This window comes from Emydura macquarii, unplaced genomic scaffold, assembly GCF_026122565.2.
Source record: "Emydura macquarii macquarii isolate MOO-44397 ecotype Brisbane River unplaced genomic scaffold, CSIRO-AGI_Emac_v2 contig_71, whole genome shotgun sequence".
NCBI classification, from domain to species: Eukaryota; Metazoa; Chordata; order Testudines; family Chelidae; genus Emydura; species Emydura macquarii.
The window spans coordinates 6,047,790-6,065,030 of record NW_027130208.1 but is presented as its reverse complement, the minus strand read 5'-3'; the positions used below and the strand labels follow the sequence as shown (position 1 = coordinate 6,065,030).

Genomic DNA, 17,241 nt, shown 5'->3' with positions numbered 1-17,241 from the left:
AACACCTACCGCCGCCCCTGGCACAGGGACATCACACCCAGCGTCTCTGGGGTGTGAGGGATGTTCACAGTCTGTCTCTCACACGTCGCAGGCCCTGGCTGCGCTGCAGGGCTGCAGAGAGACAGACACTTGCCCTGGCGGTCGCCACATGTCCCCAGGCTCTAGGTGGCAGGATCCTTCTTCCCAGCATCGCCCCCCTCGAGGTCACGATCCCCCCCCTCCAAGTCTGGCCTGCAAGGCCTCTGGGCTGGTGGCATCTCCCTGCGCCAGGCCCTGCCCAAGGTCCCCCTTGCTCTCCCTAGCTGCTCACCACACCCAACTCCAGATAGCTCCAGCCCCAGCCCCACTCTGCTTCAGTGTGGCTCAGCTCTGGGCTTCTTCTCTGGTCTCTCTGGCGCTGGCTACTGTGTTTCAGGGTTCTGCGGGCAGCTCCACCTCACATGGAGGACAGGATCCCCTCCCCCCATTTGCCTGTGCACCCCAACAATCAGGCAGACCTAGAGCGTTGGCCTCTCCCCACTGGCCCGGGGTGCTCTCCGTCTCAGGGTCCTGATTCCTCATTGACCCTTCCCCTGTCCTTTGGTGCTGAGAGATGACCCACTGAGCAGACCCACTAAGTTTCAGTAAGGGGCCAACATTCCACGTACACAAGCAATGCTGGGATGAGGAGAGGGCGTGAGCCTCCATGGCTATCTGGCTGGGGCGCTGAGAGAGACAGTTCGTATCTGTAAAGCTCTTTGAGAACCTGTGCCGGAAGGAGCTACTGCAGTGCCAAGTATTATTGCTGCTGCCATCTTCATTCCCCAAGCTAATCAGGCTCAAATGATCACCAAAGAGCTCTGAGCCGGCACACAGCAGCTTGCGCACCATGCCATGTGGTTCCTGAGCTTGTAAACAGTGCATTAGCTTCTCAACTTGTCCCTGTAGCTGCAGCCTTGGTAGCCTGTTTGAACCAACCCTGCCCCTGAGAGGAGAAACTGCTGAGCTTCTCACTGCCCCAGTGACATCATTTAACTATCCCCCATGGGTACTGAGAAGCTTCATTAATTACTGTTTGGAAAGTGCTTAGTGTCCCTTGCACGAAAGCAAGGAGTATTAGAACGGCAGTAGTTAAGGGATGGAAAAGGCCTATTTGATCATCAGGTCCAGTCTCCTGAAAAGGCAGGTTATGGTCTCTCTCATCAAGCAGCTCCTCCTGCAATGGGCCCTGGCATGACAGGTGTGTCTGCCTCAGTGTCCCTGATCACCATCCCCAGTCACTTCACTTCAGGCTTTCTTGACACAATAATACCTTCCTTGGGGCTGGATTATTTTAAACCATTGTGGAAACGGTCCAGAACATAAGCCCCAAACCTATAGTCCATTTCTCACCCCGGTGCCTGTAGTCATTAAAACTCAAGACATCTCATCCCATTGATGCCCCACATACCCCACCCTGGCAGCTTTGGTCCTCCCGTGTTCAGCCACCCCAGCCTTCCAAGTGGAGTGAAACCCTGCTCTGCCCAGCAGGAACCCTCATAGCCTCTCTGCCCTTGCCAGGGGAGCATCCCTCGCTCCACCTGGCCTTCTCTTGGTTCCTCTGGGTCCAGCCCTGCGTATGTCAGCAGCTGAGATCTGCTCCCTTGCCTTCAGCCCTCTCCTTGGCTCTGGCTCTCCAGCTTCCAGTCAGCGGGTAACTCCCTCTTTCAGCTCTCTGGCCCTGGTTGTCCAGCTTGGGATGCGCACCAGAAAACCCCTTTTACTGCTCTCCTGGCCTTCAGCCTTCCCCCAGGTTACACCTTGTGCTTCCTTCTGGGAGCCTTTCCACTCCTGCAGCGCTCTCACCTGCCCCTGACTGAACCACTCTGCTCTGACTCACTGGGACTCCCTCCACGGGGCCTCTCCGTGATCCTTTACAGCCCCGGGTGCTGCCCTGCCTTCTCACATGGCCAAATGGAAGCACCTGTCCTGGCCCAGGAGCACTGGACCTACTTCATTTATCTTGCCGTGTCCTTCACTGCCCTATGACAGTCTCCTGAAAGGGCATTCTGGATATTACCGTTCCACTTGCTGTTAGCCACACTGCTAAGAAGGGCTCTCCTACCGCAAAGCTAACTGGATATTGTTTAAATGATTCTGATGGACAACTTCAAAACCGCTCTCCTGTGCCACGGACCCTACACTGTTAATAGCGGACAGGGATTTTCCTTCTGCTTAAATAATAGGGGCTCAGCCTTTGGAGCAGGTAAGCCTGAGTGCCCCATCGTGCTGCAACAGTGAAGTTCTGAGTGCGCAAAATAAGAACAACATAAAAAATCCTATTGGCTACAATGTATTAGTTACGTGTGATGTCATGTTTTAGGAGTCGGCGGGGAGATCCCTAACTAGTCTGATCCATGCAGAGAGCCAGACCAAGTGAGCCTCATTGGTTCCAGCTAATAAGGAGAGAAGGGGTTGGAAGTTACTCTGCAGCAGCGTGAACAGAGAGGTCCTGCAGAGGAAAGCCCTAAGACCAGGAGAAAGCTGAAGCTTATGTCTATTGTTACTTAAGTTAACAAGAAGGGCCGCCCTGGGAAAAGGGGACAGCCAGTGCACAAGTGTATTGTGTGAGGAGCAGAATAGGAACACCGCCCATTTACATCACAGTATTATAGCATTAGTAGGAAAACTCACCCCCTGCCCCAATATCTGTCATATACTAAATAATATAGTAGCAGAATTGTTTCTACAGAGTTTTTCAAAATGTTTCCATGAGGCATCAGTGGTTCTCTCAGATCCAATAACCCAGGGAAGGGCAGCCACAACTCATGTGATATTCACATGGAGCCCAGATGAGTTTAGCCTGGGCAGAGATGTTACAAAGCAGATCATGTGAACCAATAATGATGGGAATAACCTACACTCAGTTCCCAGCAGAAACAGTCTCTTCCTACTCGGGAACTCCAACTTGTTGCATGATTTCTATCAGTGGGGTCTTATATCTGATTAGCAGGCATGCAGAAAATCCCACAAATAAACCATAAACCCTTCTCTTGCAGCTATGCTGCTGTGTCTCATGTTTAGCAGATCTATTTAGCATTTGTTGCCTGTGGAATTTAGTCAGCCTGGTCACTGATTCAGTCTTGCAGCACAATCCAAGATAGAGAAGCATGTCATGGCCCTATGACTGGCAGGTTGGACAGCCAGTTACAAGGACAGCTAAAGCAGATTAGCAGATGCTAGGCAGTTGTTCTTGGAAGGCTCAGACATTGCAGTGTCACCAGCTTTCAGGTCAAACGCAGAGCAGCAGTGGATCTTTGTAATAAAAATTCCAAGTTAGATGAGACAGGGAGAAAGCTTAAAAAGAGGTGGAAATGGACAAACCAAAAAGTACTGAACTGAAAAGCCATGTGGTTATTTGAGGTTTTTAGCTCCCTTGAAAATTTGCCCACAACTTTGGTTGCAGATTCTGAGGACATCCCTCTGAACATTTCTACTCACCTGTTTCCATCTTTAGCAGGCACGTTCAGAGGTGTTGTACATCCCATGCTTGGGTCTGGATCCTCAGTCCTGGGGAGAAGGGCGTATATATGCATTGAAAGGCCACTGGATCGGGAACTCAGAAGACCTGGCTTTTCCTGGCTTTTCCACTGTCCTGATATGTTACCTTGGGCAAGTTGTTTGAACTCTTTCTTCTTCCACCCTTTTTCTGTCTTGTCTATTTAGCTTATGCTACTGAAGTACAGACTGTTTTGTATTTATATGTCTGTACATCACCTAGCACAAGTCCTCACCTCAAGTAGGGATTTTAGACACAACTATAATGCAAACAACAATAATAATGTTAGAAAGTGCATTTTACCTTTTGTACAAAATGGCCGTACTCGAGATCTTTATTTGGGGGACTAGAGGTGGGAAGATTGGAGGCAATACCTTTTTACATGGACCAACTACTGCCTCCTGCACTTTGATACTAGAACACAAACTTCACGTCGAGGCAGAGCACCTAGTTCATTGGGCTGTCTTTAGAGGTTAGTGAAACACGTTTGGTTTCAGATATCTTTAAGCAAGAATAGCAGTCAGCCAACAGACTACTCTGCCAATATCTGGTAGGGCACTGTAGTGATTGTCTGTCCATACTTGTTAGAACACTGGTTCCCTTCCCACATACCTTCTTATGTTCCAGCTTCACAGGTCATCTTGGTATGCAAAGAGCTGGAGAGAAATGAAGTCTGAGGGAAGATAGCTAGAGGGCTGGTGGCAAAAGTCTGACAGACTGTAACATAACTTACAACAGGCTGTGCGCAGGAAGCAAAGAAGGGCTTATTTGTTTCAACCACAGCAACCCCAGAATCCTTATCAGCAGCAATGTTCTGGGTGGTGTATGCTCACTGTCTCCATTTGGGAACCAAATTAAGCATTTCTTGCTCTTCAGGCTTCATTTATGGATAGGACCGCTTGCTCTGTGTAGCTCAAAAGCTTGTCTCTCTCACCAACAGAAGTTAGTCCAATAAAAGATATTATCTCACTCACATCTCTCTGAATGCAACTTGGGCTTTCAACTTCAGGGAGTGCAGAGCTTGTCCGGGAAGGGACAACTGCCATTTTTTTCTCTGCTAAATTTCATCCTGTGTCAATGACATTCTGGAGATGCTTGCAGATCTTTGGCCCCATGGAAAGCTTGTTAGTGGTCAAAATCGAGTAGGTAGATGTTGGTGTGGGATTGTCAGTGTCTTTCTGTGGAAGGGCAGTGTGCAGGCTTCTCTTAAGGAACTGGTTCAAGAAGCCATTTTACATAATCTCTCAAACAATAAAGTACATTGAAAAAACTGCCAAAAGAACATTATTAAGGTTGCAAAGTCAGAAATGCCAGAACTAAGGATGCCTGTGCATCCTTAATTTGGCCCCCTTGTGTGTGCACCTTATGAAACAGTCTTTACTTACATGACTACATTGTATTTTTTCCATAAGACCCCTGCCTTATTTAGTGCCAACCTCCAATAAACTTCTACGTTGCAGGTGTGAACTTCAGAGGCCTCCAACTTAGCCACATTTTGGTGGGTTTTCTCAAAGGCAGCAAAAGCCACAACCCTGACACCAGGGCAATACCCCTACCAAATTTCAGTTCTATAGCACACACGTTACAGATTCTCAATAAAACAGCTATAAGAATGTAAAAGGTCAAAGCATTTTAATTTTTCCCTAAACTCATTCTGTGAAACGGCAGAACTGTTTTTGCTGGAACTAAAACAAACAAATAAATAAATAAATCAGCCAGAGGCACACACCCAACATGGAAAACTTCAGCTTGAACAGTTAAAGTTTGGAAAAGTTATGAGCAACTTAAAACAGGGTCTTATAATGGAAAGAGTTAGGCAACCTTGCTACCAGCTCCACCTATTATAACTAATGAAGGAAACTATGAACCAGTTGCAGTTTGAGCAGTTCAAAAGGGAAGGACTTGGACTGGCTGTGGGAAGGATGGAAATTGCCAAAAATATTGTCATGCACCCAAAAAGGATTTGCTCACAGTTTCTCCCCCGGCCACCAGGTACTGTTGGGACAACAAGCAGCCAAACTGTCTCTTCTTCCACTCCAGCCTGTACGCTGGTTAGATCCAAATTAGCCTGGGGCAGTCAGGAAGAGAAGGTGGATGTGGCCAGCTGCCTTGATGGGAAAAAGGGAGCACAGGCCGTGGCAGAGCGGGGAGGAGTTGACTGGTGAGTAGCATGGGGAAGAGATAGGAGACAGGGGCAGAAGAAGGGAAGCTAATGGGGATGAGGAAGAATGGAGAAGGCTGCTCTAGGAGCTCGTCTTAAACACACATGGGCCTGGTGAACATCCTCCTCTCTCAAGTTCTCTCCCCATAGCAACCCTCCAGGCTCCTTCCCCTTCTCAGATCCCCCTCTGGCACCCTCAACCCCTCCACCACATGCTTCTATGCTTCCAGACCCTTGTTACATTGTGAAGTAACATCAACATCTCTACATAACTCTATAATCTCTACACTGGGGGAGGGCAGAGGAGGGAGAGCGCCCAAGGGGGAAGTGGTGGCTTTTTCACACCCTTGAGAAATGTTGCACATGGAGCCACACAGAACATGGCAGCCATGCAGCTCTCCTCCACCCTCAACTGGGGGCTTCACCCCCCCATTTCTCAGATGTCTTTCCCCTCTCCCCTAACACACAAGTGGCATCTCCCTCTAACCCCCCAGGACAGTCATTCATTCCCCAGCATCTCTGCCCAGGAACCAGCAACTTGGACAGGATGTTTTCCCTCCCTCCACCTCACCCCTGAAGAAGCATCAAGCAGGCTTTCCCCCCAACCCTCCTTTCTGCATGCTACTTGATCACCCTCTGCTCCCGTCCCACTGCCTCCATCCCCATTCTCCATCCCCAGAGCCCTTCCTTGCCCCTGCTCTCTCAGCCTCCAACTCAGCTCCTTCCCCTCTTGCACCCTCCAACTCAGCTCTCTCCTCCTTGCACCCCATCCTCCCCTTCCCCTCCAGCTCAGCTCATCCCCATCCTCCCTCCCTCCTGCTCCCCCATCCCAGCTCCTTCCGCCCTCCACCCCCACAACTCAGTTCCTCTCTCCCCTGCACCCCACCCCCAACCCCGCTCTTCCCCCCCATGTAGCTCCTTGCCCCTGCTCCCCCCCCCACCTCCTCCTTCTCTTGCATCCGGTACTGCCCCCTCAACTCCATCCCATCTTCCGCCCTCCAACCCCACCTCAGTTCCTCTCCCCCTTGCACTCCAGTCCCCATCCTTTCCCTCTACCCCCCCCCCTTAGCTCCTCTCCCCCAGCCCCGCCCCTCTATTCAGCTCCTCCCTCATTTGCACCCAGACCACGCCCCCTTCCCGCCCCACGCGCTCCCCCAGCGCCGAAGGCCATTGGCTTCCCCCCCCCCCCCCGCCCGCGCTCCCGAACCATCCCAACGGGAACGGCGCGCGCGCGCGCTCCCACCCCAACCCCCGTCCGCGCGCTCGGCGGCGAGCCGCTGGGGCAGCCTGGGCTCCGTCGCCTGGGCGGGTGGGCAGGGGAGGAGTGTGCGCAGGGCGCCTGCGCCGTCGGTTCCTCTGCCTGCCGCCGGCAGTTACGGGACGGGCACCGGCTGAAGAAGCGGGGAGCCAACGGGCGGCGGCGGCGGTTGGGCAGCGCAGCGCAGCGCGGCGCGGCTTACGGGAAGGGGAGACGAGCTCGGAGCGGGACCCGGCCCCCCGCGGGCGGCGGCGGCGCTTTCCGGGGCAGCCCCGCGGGCGGCGCCGGGATGGCTTGAGCCGCGGCCGGGGGGAAAGTTGCGTGCGAAGCCGCCGAGCGAGCCTCTGCCGCCGGCCACCTGTTTGCCGGGCCGGGTGAGGAGGAGGAAGGGCAGCACCATGTCTAAAGTGAGCCAGAAGAAGAACCACTGGACCGGCCGGGTGCACCAGTGCTCGGCCCGGCGGCCGGCCGGCGGCCAGGCGGGGCTGCCCCTGCTCGGCGGAGCGGAGTACGGCGAGTTCCCCTACGTCGGGACGGCGGCGGAGGGCGAGCCGGCGCTCGCCAGCGGCCCAGGCGAGCTGAGCCCGGGCGAGCTGCTGCTGGAGGTGCAGGGGGTCCGCGTGTCCGGCTTGCCCCGCTACGACGTGCTGGAAGTCATCCGGAGCTGCCAGGAGCCCATCGCCGTCAAAGCCGTGAGACAAGGTGAGGGAGGGCGGGTCCGGGTCCAGGTCCTGGCCGTGCCGCTCCTCCGACGCCGCTGCCTGCCTGGGGGCGGCGGGAGGCTGAAGTTTCTCCAAGCGGAGGATGCCTGGCTCGCTCTCCTTCCACCTGACTCCTCCCTCCCCCCCCTGGCCGAGCGTCTTGATGAAGGGGAGCCCCCCCGCAGGGATCCGTGCTCCCCTAGGCAGGGGGCTGCCGGGGCTCGGGGGTTGGTTTCCCTGCGCTCCTTTAGCTGCTTGCCTAGTTTCTACCACAGGCCGACTGCAGAGCGCTAGCCAAGTCCGTGCAAACTAAAATTTCATCCCGACCAGGACTTGTTTCCAGCGCTCTCCCTCCTAGATCGGTGTTCCTCAGGCGGGGGCAGGGCTGTGATTTGTTTTATAATTATAGGGTCAAAAAAAAAAAGAGAGAAAATACCTGATGTTTCAGCAGCCCTGACCCTTGTGTAGTTTTATGTCTGGTTTTGTAAGCAAGTCATTTTTTAAGTGAGGAGAAACTTGGGGGAACAACTCAGCCTCCTGAGAGGGGTACAGTAGTCTGGAAAGGTTGACACTGATTTAAGCGCTTGCTGCCTGGACCGTGGTGTGGCTCCATGCAGCAATGAAGAGCTGGGTCTGTCAGCCTTTGGGCTGCTCCTAAAGGTCAGGTCCGCACGTTTAAGAGAGTCCTAACTGTTCTGGCACATATAGGGCCAGTGATGAACGGTGGGACCCTCATGTTGGTCTTGGAGAATGGCAAAACCAACTTCAGGTGTGAATGATGAAACGTTTCCACCAGTGTTGTGCTTTTTTTCTTCTCTACAGTAACAACATACAACAAAGGTGAACAGACCCTCCCCCCCTTTCTTTCTTTGGGCAATATTTGATCGCAAAGATCAAATGGAAAAGCCATGCAGGGGCAGCTTGTTATTGTTTGCATTTGTTTTTAGATGCATACAAATAGTTCATTTTTATCTGTCATCAAGGGTCACGGAGCGATCTCTGAAACACCTTCTTCTGTTGAATGCAAAGACAGTAATTGGGTATCACTTAGATTCCCCTATTCAATCAGAGCCATGTTTTCATGGGAAACAAATCTTTGTTTTACTACCTTTAAGTCTGGCCTGCCTTAAGCACAATGAGCAGTTTCCTTAAGACAGTCTTGTAAGCGTACTGAAACCTCTAGCTACAGATGTTTCTGGAGGTTTAGCAATTGTCCAGTGAAATGCTTGGATCTGGTAGCTAATTCTGTTAGTGAGCAAAACTACTATTTCATTTGACTGGCCCTAGAGGAATTTCCTGAAAGATTTACTCCTCCAGCAATGAAGCATCCCTGAGAACTGTAGTATTTGGTTGCACTGCTTGGTTATGACTAGAGTCTTGTGAAAAAGTATAGGCATGTGATTGCCAGCTGCCTTCCTTGGTTTGTGTCAAAGGGTTGGCATGGAGTGTGCATGGGAAAGGGAAAAGATGTAAGTATCCCTCCTCCTGAATGGTTATTTTAGCCTTGCTTTCACTCTTCCTTAGCAGTAGGATATTTCTGCATCACTTTTAGCCATGTGGACGGGAGGTAAAGAGATTGTATAAAATAGATGTATATTTTATGAGGCTATGGAAGACAATAACAAGATTCTTCCCATTTGAAAAGGCCACTTCACATTTAACAGGTTAGCACAGCAGGTCTAGTTAATAGGTTTGTACTTTACAGGGGGCGGGACTTGAATTTAGTGCCAGGAAAAGGTTCCTGTTGCAACAATTGTTAAGGTTATTTGAATACTCAGGATTTTGAAATAAACAGGATTATATTGGAACACCTGTAGGTTTGCCTGGTGGCCTAGTACACCAGGGTCATCTATAAATGGAGGCAGGAAGGGAAGTTCTGTTGGGATAATTTAGTAGATTTTTTAGGGGAAAGTTTATTACTGCACAAACATGTACACTAGAGGGATTTGCTGTGTTTGACAAATACAGTGATGTTTCGTGTAGTTGATGTGCAGGCAACAACCTATTGACTTGGCCCAGAAGAGAATTAATGTGTCTTTGCATTTGGCTGTTGCCCTTCTGATAAATCAGCAGAGCTCTCCCTGAATTTCCGTCTGTTAGCCCTAGTAAAAGCTAGTTTTGTAGTTTCCAGGCACTTGTTCTATAGACATTATTCGAACTTCCATTGTCAAAGGAAATTATAGTAAGAATAGTGTTCTGTTCCATGTAGTATATTATGTAATGTGTAATCTAGAGTTGTTTCTGTAATAAATGTCTGCTTCTTGATGTCATTTCAGAATTGTCCTCACATTTTACTTAAATGGGTATCTGAGTAAGATTAACTTACAAAACCTAAAATCAATAGAAATGTTCATTTTTTAAAATATTGTAGTGAGAACAATTGTCTTCCTAAACAATTTTCCCCTGTATTTCCAACACAAAAACTGCAGCACTGAAAACCTGTAAGTGAAACTGAGCACAAACAAAGTAAAATTGATTTTCATTGTCCAGGCTGAATGAAATGTATGGAGTAAATAAACCTAAAGAAATGTAAATGGGGTTTTAGGGACTATTGTGTAAGAACTATTTGTTTTGATAACCATCATACTTATTTGAGATTTTCAGTGGTGCAAAATTATGGGTTTTAATCATTTTTTAATCATTTTTTGTTTATTTAAATTTTCGCAGTTGCAGGAAAATATGGGAGAGGGTCAGGCACTTGGAGAGTCAGACAATAATTATTTAATGACTGTAGACATTGACATGCAAAAAGTTAAGCTTTATAACCATTAAAACATAAATTTATCAAGACCATGTCAAAATATACAAAGTAAATGTTCCTAAATCAAAATCTAGTAAGATCTCAAACAGCATTTTTCTTTGTCTTTCTGTACATTTCTGTTATGGATGGAAATATAATTTCATTGGTTTGTGTATGTATGATGAAATTGATGTTTACCAATGTTTACTGCTAAAAATTGAATACTTCCAAGCCTATTTAAAATGCATGATTTCTGTTAATTTAAAATTACATTAAAAGGGAAACTGCTATTGGAAACTATCATATTCAGCAACAGTTGCATGTTACTAAAACATGATGCAAAGTACAGTGTTAAGTGAATCAGTGTAAACACATCTTAACTGTCTGATTCTATTTCCCCTCTTTCTCCCTGGTCCCCAATACCTAACTAACTGATACTGAACATTTGTGGTAAACTTAACCTGGAAACTTATAAACTTTATTGGCTTGTCTGCTTTGTATGACATTTACAAGGCTGGAAAAACAGGAAGTTTGCTATAAATAAGTCAGTCATCTGCAGGCTTGAACAGAGAAAATAACTGATTTGACCTTGCAGTTAAAACAAACACACACACACACACAAAGGTGAAATGAAGGTTTTATAGGTTAAACACACTCTTTATAATTAAAGCCAAGTTTTATAGTATAACAATTCAAAATGCAAACTCTATCTTTTCCTTAGCGAGTATTTAGTTTGAAGGGGCCCTCAGATGCTATGCTGATTGGGAGGTACATTTGAATACAGCTAATTGGAGTAACTGTTCATATAGGATGTATGTGTGCTTTCATTTCCTTTACTCTTTTCATATGGAATAAGTGAACAGCTTTAAATAGTTCTGTTTCTTTACCCCACAGGTTCCTTTCTGTATTACTTTTAAAAAGTATAATTTTATAATCTTTTTTTGCTTTGGGAGGAAAAAGGACTTCTGAAACTTGACTTAGTACCTTTCAGTGCAGTCAGACCTAAGCCAGTAAAAGTGAAAAATCAGAACAATGGAAAAGATTTTAAGTCCCAGGTGAAGTGCTTTTGAAACTGACCACTTTCCCTTCCAGTGTTCTGCTCTTATTTCAGTTTCAAACAAATTGATGATAAACTCTGCTGGAATTAATAAATCTAGTTTTATGGACCATTTAATTTGCTTTAAGTAAAGAGTGCAAAACTGATACTACTACTTCTGAAGAAGAGCTCTGTGAAAGCTTGTCTCTCTTCAATAGAAGTTGGTCCAATAAAACATATTACCTCACTCCTTCTCCCATTCATTTTAATATCACGTTTGGTAGTGTAAGACTTGCATTACCATAACATCACAATTTTTCCCTGTCCACACTTAATACTGTAGATTCTTACAATAAACTTAAAATTTCCAGGGTAAATCCATTGGATAAATAGACAGTACTTGACAGAACATTTTTAAATTTCTCTCTCTTGTTGCTGCTTATTGATCCTGATTGAGATAGCCTCGCACAACAAAACAGACATTTAACATGTTGTTCTTGACAACTTTAACAACTTCTCCCATCAGATCAGTTGTGTGCCATTCATTTAAAACAGGATGTCTTTGTTCTCTCATCAGAGGTACACAGATTTGGGGGATGTTTCAAGATTAGTCAGGTTTTTTTTTTTAAACGCTTTGATTAGATGACATATGCCAAATTGTACAAATTCTCCTTATCACTATAAGCCAGAAGGTTGGTGAAGAAAACTAAGTCCTCTGTGCACTTTTGAAAAAAAAAATGTTTACATTCTTTTTCTTTACTACAGGCTGAAGTTATGGTACATGAGAATCAGTTTACATGAATGATGTTTTTGGGTTACTCTAAAGTCAGTACCGGGTGAGGAGGATTTAAAAAAAAAAAAAAAAAAAAAAAAAAAGTACAAGGTAAACAAGGGCAAACATTCATTCCCAAATGGTAGTGACTGTTGTTTATCATCTGCTGTCATGTATGTTTGTTTCTTTTAAAACCTTACCTTGACTCTGAGAGAAATTCTAAAACACGGTGAGTTAACAGTACATTTTTATAGAGTGCTGGCATTAATTACACCAACCAGCCAGGAAGTGTTGGAATCTATTAATATAAATAAAACAGCCCCTTTAAAAGTTGTTTGCCTGAGTGTATATTCTGACATTATGGTCTCCGAGAGATGTGGTGTCTTCCAATTGTTTTTCATGTAGAACATCAACAAATATAAAAAAATTAATGCCTCTGTGAATGTTTGTGTTCAGTAGTTTTACATATGCTGGGAAAGCGGAGTGTCAGATTGGTTAATAGGTAACATTAAACATCTGATAGGTAGGTTACAGAACTCCTGTCTGGCACTAAAACAGACCAGATACGGACACTTATGCATAACTCTTTGAAATGTAAAAATGTTTGCATTCCATTTTTATTTTGGACTCCCACATCTGTTTTACATAACTTCAAATGAGTTTAGAAAACACTTGCTGCTATTGAGAATTTACTTCCTTAGTATATCACATGATCTCATTTTGGTTCTGATAAAGGTTTTTTTTTTTGTTTCAACACTTAACAAAATGTCAAATAAATACATTAAAAACACTTTGACAATTCACTCTGTATTTCCAGTTTGACTCACATCCTTAAATTTTAGGTAATAGAATCCAAAGTACGGATAGCATAAATTTATACTGATCAAAAATTTCATACTTGCATTCTTGAGGCCTACATCTATTTTGGACTTATTTTCATCATTTATATTGTGATAGCACCCACAATGTGCTAGCTGATATCCAAGCATAAAATAAATGAAGATGCAATCCATTTCCCTGAATTGATCAGAAATACACAGGATTACCTATTTCAATCACAAATTGGTAATTCTGTGCATCTAAAATATTACTGCCCTTAGCACACATGAAACTTAGACTGCTGTGTATTAAAGTAGCATTGTAGTAAAGATCAGGTTTTTACCACAATTAAGCTTACACACTGTAACCATTTATTAGGATTTAGAATGTGAAAATTGACCCTACTTGTGGCAAAACGATTAGCTATGCATCCGTGCATATACCTTTATGTCCTCCTCTAAAACGAGTGGGTTAGCATCCTAGAGTTGTGCAGTGTTAATTTAACAGCCCTGCATTATTAACATTTTAAAGCAGTTAATGTGAGGCTTTAATGTGATAAAATTGGATTCTGTTTTTCAAATAAGTTTAATCTTTTGGTCCATTATGTGTTGAAACTCCAGGCTCTTTCTTTATGGGTTGTCGTATAGTAGTACATTTAAACTACAATTATAGTGTAATTACAAGCAATGTTTCAAAATTATTGCGATTATAAGATGTTAACACAATTCCAGTGGGTTTTTAGACTGAGGTTTTTACTGTATGGCACAAGTGCTTCAGGTCTGAGTTCTAATCCGCTAAATGCGAGACATGAAATTCACCTGCTATATAACTTCTTTAATAACTTAAGGACTATATTCAGCAAGTTTGATAGCCAAAACATCAGAGTCGCATTGCTGAAGCATATAAATGTAGGGTTATATATGATTGGGTTGCTAATTTTGTCATACTTCAAGTTGCAACCAGTTTTCCATTCTTAGACTTGTTTTGACCACTTTTACATTTCCATCCAGTTCCTCAAAAAAAAGGTCTTTAGGGCACACGTACCAAATTTGAAGCACTTCTGCTGAAGGATAACTTTTGGGCCAAATGTAAGGTGTTTTTGCCAAGCCATTCGCAGATGTAGCACTAGTAATTAATTTTGAAATACACTTCCTTCTTTTTTGGGCAGTAGATTATATCTCCCAGAAATCTTGGTTTACAAAGTCCAAACTTATTTTACGATAGAGGCTGTGGATAGATCTCGTGTGTGGGATTAGCTTGGATAAGGACAGGGCTGTCGTTACTTGAAATTTTGGTAATATTTGGGGCCTGCTTCAATTTCTAGCACTTTTCACAAACTATTTGTTAGACTTCAGCCCAGCAAACTTGGAAGGCCATTTGTTGGCCAAAAGCATGCTTCTGTCCAACAGCTCTGTCAGAGTCCCTGTGGAATTTACAAGCTCTGAGCTAGCAGACGGAGTGCACAGGCCTGAAAACCTCTGCCCAGGAGATCTGTATGTGTGAGTGTGAGAGACTCGGACTCTTTGGGCAGTGTAGTTTAGTGGGCTGAGCAGAACACTGGAATGAGGATCTCCTTTGGTTTTCCAGCTCTGTAACACTGAAGTACATCTATGCTGCAATTAGACACCCATGGCTGGCCCATGCCAGCTGACTTGGACTTGGGCTGAAGGGCTGCGGTGTATGTTCTTGGGCTGTAGGATGATGTGAGGTGGGAGGGTCTCAGAGCTCAGGCTGCAGCCCGAGCCCAAACGTGTACACTGCCCTTTGGAATGAGCCCCGTGTGACTGAGTCAGCTGGCACACGCCTGCCATAGGTGGCTAATTGCAGTGTAGAGATACCCTAAGGCCACCACAGCATTATTAAGGCTATACAGAGTATCTTTCATCCAAGGATCCCATAGTGTTTTATGTGAATTAAGCGTCACAAACTCCCAAAGAGGTAGGTTTGTATTAACTCCATTCTACAGGTGGGAAAATTGAGGATTAGAGTTTATCAAGTGCCCAAGGCTACATGGTGAATTGGCGACAGAACTAGGGTTGCAGCCTAATTTTTCCCAAGTCCTATACTAGAGTCCCATTCAAGTCACTTAAACTCTCCGTGACTGCTTTTCTAGCTATGAAACGGGGTTAATATTTACCTGTATCACAGGGAGACGGTGACGTCCTGTGTAAATGTTATGATTAAGTACAACTTGGAGGACCGAGAGCAATACTTCACAGCACAATCATCTGTCCCTTTGTCTTGGCTATGCTGCCTTCCACAGAGCCAGGAGAGGCTAGAGATAGCATGAGCTCAGGAGAGGCTAGAGAATGAATGCCATCAGGAGAAGCTATAGAAGGCAATTGAAACCAGGACCAAAGAACACTAATGGTGTCCTCAGACTCCTTTCTGCAGTTCTCACTACTTGTCCTTGTGCAGGCTGGCTGTGTGCGCCAGTCCCTCCCACCCCTTTCCTTATGTTCTTTTGCTCTCTTCCGCCCTTCCTTTGTGTCTGCATCTAGCTAATCCCCTCTTAACATAACCCCATTGAAAGGATTTAAATCACTACCATGACACTTGCCACAATTGCATCGATCACTCTGCTTGTATCTTCTGCCCCTTCTCCCCACCCTGTGTCTGCTTATCTATTTAGATTGTCAGCTTTTTCGGGCAGGCATTGTCCCCTTCTGTGTTTGCACTATGCCTAGCATGGTGGGGTCCCATTCTTGCCCTCTAAGCACTATTGTAACAGATATGTTTAATGATAGAGAGGCAAGGTGCGTGAGGTAATATCTTTTATTGGACTGAAGTCTGTTGGGGAAAGAGACCAGGTTTTTGAGCTTACACAGCTCTTTTTCAGGGCTGGGAAAGGTATTCAAGGTGTCACAGCTAAATAAAAGGTGGAACAGATTGTGGGAGACCATTCAAGGTGAAGAGGCCAGTTAACATCACTGCAGGCATAGGCAAAAAAGGGGGAGTTAGTGGCTTACAGATTGTTGTAATAAGCCATAAATCCAGCATCTTTATTAAGACTGTGGGTTAATAATAGCAGCTCAGACAGAATGGCTGTGGCTTGACAGTTAGGGTACATATGGTGATAGGGGCTCAGACAGGGCTATGGGCAGAGTTTACACCATTTTTTTCCCTGGCTTAGACGGTGGGAACCCTAAGAATGGCCAGGTTGGACCTTCCAAGCCAGAATGTTACCTTAAGCTGTTGCAGAGCTAAGGCATCCATGGTTAATATGTCAATTAGCTGTAATGTGGTAACATTCATTGTACCAATCTTGTCATGTCTGCCTTACAAAGAAGATGATGTGGATTGAAGGGCGGAGTTCAGCTTGTTTTGGTATGTGAAATGACACAATAAATCAATTTATTTTTAAGAGAAACCCTGACTTTGAATTTCCTGTCTTTGCAGCACTGTTTGTTTGCTTGTTTTTTTAAAACGTACAATGTTGTAATTTATTAAGTTCTTGTTACATATCTGCAGCCTTAATTCAGTTAAAAATGCTGAACTGAGATGTAAAGGAAGTAAAATTGTCACTCTGAAGGTCTCATTCTGGCCAAATATGCGCCTGGCCTAAAAAAGCCAATATTTGCATAAGTTGGATAGAATAGTGATAAATTGAACTGTATTCTCATTTGCGTGAAATCAGCACTCAACCACACACATTCTGAGGCTCGACCAGGTATCTGTGTGGTCCTTGGTGCTGGGAGGAGAATGAGCATGTCTCAGAGCCTGGTCTGTCTGTAAAACAGTTAAGAAGTCAAGATTTTAAAATGGGTCCTGTCAGATAAGTTAGTTCTTATTATTTACACATGCTCTGCTTTATTTCAGATGGAAATTGTTTGTTTACATCTTAAGGAATGAGTTAAGAGTTGGTTTGATGCTTCCTCTGGTTTGCTGGAAGCTCCTACATTTGAGATTCATGTGTTCAAGGAAATTCTCCGTTCTCATATTCACAGCTAAGTGGTGCAGGTCTCTTGGTTGAAAATGTGGAGAAATCTGGTCTGTGTGAGCAAGCTCCATGAATTTGCAGAAACAAAATTAAGACCTGGAGAAAAAGTTAGCTTTCCTAGGGTGCTAAACTTGAATGGCCAAATGCTTAGAAAGTTGATACTCCTATATATCTATATCTATGGAGAAGTAGTTTTTCTTAGCTTTGCATATGCTGTCTTGGGGTAGTGATGTACTGCATCTTGCTCTCGGTTTATGCCTATCTTTTCTTTAATTATGTCTTAAAAATTCTGTTGCT

At 45.3% G+C, this 17,241-nt stretch overlaps 1 protein-coding gene across 32 annotated transcripts in view; it reads left to right on the top strand.

The window, feature by feature from the left end:
* The first annotated feature begins 6,880 nt into the window (after window positions 1–6,880).
* The window catches only part of MAGI1 (membrane associated guanylate kinase, WW and PDZ domain containing 1), a 461,964-nt gene continuing 451,603 nt past the window's right edge, over window positions 6,881–17,241 (top strand). For all 32 annotated transcript variants that reach the window (XM_067541995.1, XM_067541864.1, XM_067541805.1 and 29 more), the window contains exon 1: window positions 6,881–7,638. In XM_067541995.1, the coding sequence (XP_067398096.1) occupies window positions 7,335–7,638 (304 nt within the window). In that variant the 5' untranslated portion in view covers window positions 6,881–7,334. The remainder of the gene's footprint in view (window positions 7,639–17,241) is intronic.